The sequence below is a fragment of the Nicotiana sylvestris genome, chromosome 6, assembly GCF_000393655.2.
Source record: "Nicotiana sylvestris chromosome 6, ASM39365v2, whole genome shotgun sequence".
NCBI classification, from domain to species: Eukaryota; Viridiplantae; Streptophyta; class Magnoliopsida; order Solanales; family Solanaceae; genus Nicotiana; species Nicotiana sylvestris.
Genome location: NC_091062.1, coordinates 206,727,282 through 206,731,975, shown reverse-complemented (window position 1 = coordinate 206,731,975; position 4,694 = coordinate 206,727,282). Strand labels below are relative to the sequence as shown.

Below are 4,694 nucleotides of genomic sequence, written 5' to 3'. Positions count from 1 at the left end.
TTGAAGACTTGAGAATTCACTTCAAGCATTCAAGCCTTCTGCAACAGTGAACTTAATTCTCAAGAGCCTCAAGAATAAAGTTAAACGCTACTATGGACCAGTTCCTAAATCTAGTATTTTGTCGTCCTTAGTTGAGTGTAACTTTGTGAATGTTCTTATTGTAATTCCTAAATTACTTAGCTAGAGGCGTTGCTTAGGAACCCCTTTATAAAATCATAAACCCTTTGTGTTTGTGTCGTGACTTGAGTTAGCCATAAGTTGAAGTCTTTGTAATGTATGTATTTCAAAGTGGCTTGTAATAGGTGTATTACAAGTTAGTGAGGGATTTAGAGTTTAATTCCTATATTGCATAGGTTATAATATAAAAGTTGCTCATAGTGAAGTTGAAATCCTAACAGTGTAGGTCGTGGGTTTTTATCCCCTTGACCAGTGATTTTTCCATGTAAAACTCCATGTCTTATTTACTTACTGTTTTATTAGTATTCTCAGTGGAAACTCATAGAGGACCTGGTTCTCTATAGTTTGGTGGACTCATATAAACTATCAATTGGTATCAGAGGGGGTTCCTGCTATCAGGCTAACACCTAGGAAGGATCCTTATGGCCGCTCCATCAAATTTTGAAGAAGGTCAATCTACGTACAGACCACCTAGGTTCAATGGGCAATACTATGGGTGGTGGAAGACAAGAATGCATGATTTTATCATGGCTGAAGACTCTGAGTTGTGGGATGTCATATGTGATGGTCCTTACATCCCAATAAAGGCAGTTGGAGACCTTCCATTTACAATATCAAAGACCATAAAAGAATACACTGACGCAGATAGGAAAGTTGTGGAGAAAAATTTTCGTGCTAAGAAAATTTTGGTGTGTGGAATAGGACCTGATGAATACAATAGAATCTCTACTTGTGAAACTGCCAGGAGATATGGGAAGCATTACAAACAGCACATAAGGGAACCACTACAATAAAGCCGTCTAAGATTGATATGCTCACTACTGAGTATGAACTCTTTAGGATAAAAGACGATGAATCTATTCAAGATATGCACACAAGATTCACCTCCATCATAAATGAGTTACACTCACTTGGTAAAATCATTCCTAGGAACAAGCTAGTGAGAAAGATTCTTAGTATCCTACCTAGTTCTTGGGAAAGCAAGGTGAATGTTATTACTGAAGCAAATGACCTACATGAGCTGACAATAGACGAGCTGGTTGGAAATTTGAAGACCTACTAGATGAAGAGGAAGATAGATAGTGAAAAAAGAGAACCAAAGAAAGAAAATAACCTGGTACTCAAAGCTGAAAGCAATGACTCAAGTGAGGAGAACAGTGACATGGCTTACTTAATCAAGAGGCTTCAGAAGATGGTCAGAAGAAATGGAGGAATACTGAAAAGAGACAACTTCAGCAAACCAAATAACTATGATCTTTGTTATAAGTGTGGAAAGCCAGGGAACTCCATCAAATATTGTCCTCTCATGAATCAAGAACATTCCAAGTACAACCTTGAGAAAGTAGCAAAGAGGAACTTGGCGCCTGACAAACACTTTAAAAGGAAGAGATCTACTGACAATGTGGTGAAACAGGCTCTTGCAGCATGGGGAGACTCCTCTAGTGAGTCTGAAGATGAAACTGATGCAGGTGACAGCTCCATGATGGCGGTTGAAAGTGAGGAAAATGAATATGACTTAATATTTGCTTTATGGCCCAATCAGATGATGATGAAGACGATGACAACAGTGAGGTAAATTTCAGGGATGTTCAGAGAAATCTAAAATCCTACTCTCCTAAGAAACTCATGTCTTTAGCTAGTGCATTAATTGATGCCTATCATAGTCTTGTGGAGGATAAGGATGCCTTGACCTTAGAGCTAGGAGAAGCTGAACAAACTAGAGATGATCTGATAATGTGTGTAGTTGATTTGAAGGAAACCATTTGTGAGCCGGAGAAAGAAAAAATTGTTTTAACCAAAAAAATTGCTAACATAGAACATGAAAGAGATGACTTAGTGGTTGTAGTTGTTGACTATAAGGAAACCATTGAGAACTTCAGTAAAGAAAAAGAGGCCTTAGTGAAGAGAGTGACTGAGATTGAGGAAGAAAGAGATGATCTCTTGGTAGTGATTGCACACCTGAGGGAATCAATAGAGGGACTAGGAACTGAGTCTAAACCTGGAAACTCTGGAAAAGAAAAATAGGTAGCCAGTGAGGAACACATTAGGCTTAAAACGAGTTGAAGGCTGTAAGAACTAGCTTGTGTGTTAAAATTGAGAAAAACAAGCATCTCCAAACTAAACTGGAAAGAGTAAAAAATGATCTTGAAAAGTTCCTAAAATTGACCTTGTCCTCAGAAGTTATCACTGCCATGTATGTTAATAATGGTGGAAACAGGTAGGGAATAGGGTTCCAAGGGGAGAAAACCCCTTACAACCCCCATAGCAAGTATGTTACTGTACCAGACAACTGGTTGTGTACCCATTGTGAGAACAATGGGCATTTCAAGGAAAATTGCCAAGCCAGGGTCCAGTCTATTCAGAAAAACAAAGTGTTTGCTAAAAATGTAACTACTAAAAAGGGACTAGGTGCCACCCACAAAAAACGTATATTACATGCATGGACTAAGAGAGCTCTTATTCATCCTCTTGCCTACTACAAGGGACCCAAACTTGTTTGGGTTCCTAAGACTAACTCTTGATTTCCTTGTGCAGGGAATAGTGAAAGGAAGTCATCAACAATGGTTTATGGATAGTGGATGTTCAAAGAACATGACTGGGAACACCATGGACTTCCTTTCACTAAAAGCCCTACAATGAGGGAGTGTATCCTTTGGCAATGGGAAAAAGGGGTACATTCTTAGAGTTGGAAAAATCAGCAAATCACGCATTCACTCTATTGAGAATATGTACTATATCAATGGTCTTAAGTACAGTCTCTTGAGTGTCTCTCAGATCTGTGATAAAGGAAACAAGGTGGAGTTCTTGTCCAAGATATGTACAGTTACTAATCTGGTAACTGGTGAAGTAGTACTTGTGGCCAAGAGATAAAAGAACATCTATGTTGCTGATTTCGAATCTATACAAAGTGGTGATCTGAGTTGTCTAAATGTTGTTGATGATGATGTTGAACTCTGTCACAGAAGATTGGGGCACACAAGCTTCTACCTTCTGAATAAACTAATTCAGAAGGACCTGGTCTGTGGTCTGCCTATGTCAAAGTTCAAAGTACAGAAAGTGTGTGATGCATGTGCTAGAGGAAAACATGTGAAGTCCTCTTTTAAGCCAAAAAAAGATGTCAGCACCTCAAAGCCACTCAATCTTCTTCATATGGATTTGTGTGGCCCCATGAGAGTGCAAAGCAGGGGAGGAAAAATATACATCTTTGTGATAGTGGATGACTACTCCAGATTCACATGGACACTATTTCTTAGAACAAAAGATGAAACCTTTGAGGTATTTGTGGCTTTTGTAAAGAACATCCAGGTGAAGATGGAGTCTAGAGTAGCATGTATCAGATCAGATCATGGAATAGAGTTTGACAATGCCAAATTTGACGAGTTCTGTAATGAAAATGGCATTACACACAACTTCTTAGCTCCAAGAACTCCCCAGCAAAACGGAGTTGTGTAAAGGAAGAATAGAACTCTTGAAGAAATGGCAAGAACAATGTTGATCGACAGTGGGATTGCAAAGAACTTTTGGGCTGAAGTTGTCAACACTGCCTGCTACTTGGTGAACAGGTGCATGATCAGATCTCTCCTAAACAAAACCCCCTATGAGTTGCTAAATGGAAGGAAACTCAAGTTGACTCACCTAAGAATGTTTGGGTGCAAATGCTATGTTCTCAACAATGGAAAGGATTAGCTTGGTAAATTTAATGCCAAGAGAGATGAAGGAATCTTTTTGGGTATTCTTCTCAAAGCAAAGCTTACAAGATATACAACAACCAGACTCAATGTGTTAAGAAAAGTGTTCATGTAATCTTTGATGAGTCATATCCCTCTTGTGAGAAATGTACCAAGGATGATCGAGATAGAGAGACCCTATTGGTTCCTGGTGAAGTCATTGACTTGACAAATGGAAAGGCATACATGATGAGTCAAGTGAAGGAGCCAAGTGGAGACAATGTTGCCTCTTCTTCAAAGGAACTAGGTTCCTCAATTACAATCACTGAAGTGGAAGAAAGAGTGGTTGATGCAGTGCAGGGTACTCCACAAATACCTGAGAGAAGAGCACAAGGGAACCGGTTAGATATAACCAGCTCCTCTATAAATGAACCTCAAATGCCCAACTAGAAACATAAAAGCTCTCATCCTCTTGACAACATAATTACCCCTCTAGATTCTGGAGTGCAAACCAGATCAAAAGTCAGACATTCACTTTCCTTCTCAGCCTTTCTTTCCCAAATAGAACCCAAAAATATCAAGGAAGCCTTGAAAGATGCAGATTGGATTACAGCCGTGCAAGATGAGCTGCATCAGTTCGAAAGGAACAACGTATGGCACCTGGTACCTAGACCCTCAGATCGAACCATTATAGGAACCAAGTGGGTATTCAAGAATAAGCTTGATGAACATGGAAACACTACAAGGAACAAGGCCAGACTAGTGGTTCAAGGTTACAATCAGGAGGAAGGGATTGATTATGATGAGTCATTTGCTTCGATTGCTCGCATGAAAGCTATTAGAATCCTA

General features: G+C 39.4%; 2 protein-coding genes across 2 annotated transcripts; both read left to right on the top strand.

Moving 5' to 3' along the window:
* Positions 1-689: 689 nt before the first annotated feature.
* LOC138871976 (uncharacterized) lies at positions 690-1,240 on the top strand. The gene is made up of 2 exons (XM_070149905.1): positions 690-866; positions 923-1,240. The coding sequence occupies exons 1-2, from the start codon at positions 690-692 to the stop codon at positions 1,238-1,240; spliced, it is 495 nt and encodes a 164-aa protein (XP_070006006.1).
* LOC138871975 (uncharacterized) lies at positions 1,241-2,817 on the top strand. Its single transcript, XM_070149904.1, has 4 exons — positions 1,241-1,673; positions 1,721-2,121; positions 2,400-2,564; positions 2,713-2,817. The coding sequence occupies exons 1-4, from the start codon at positions 1,241-1,243 to the stop codon at positions 2,815-2,817; spliced, it is 1,104 nt and encodes a 367-aa protein (XP_070006005.1).
* Positions 2,818-4,694: the final 1,877 nt, after the last annotated feature.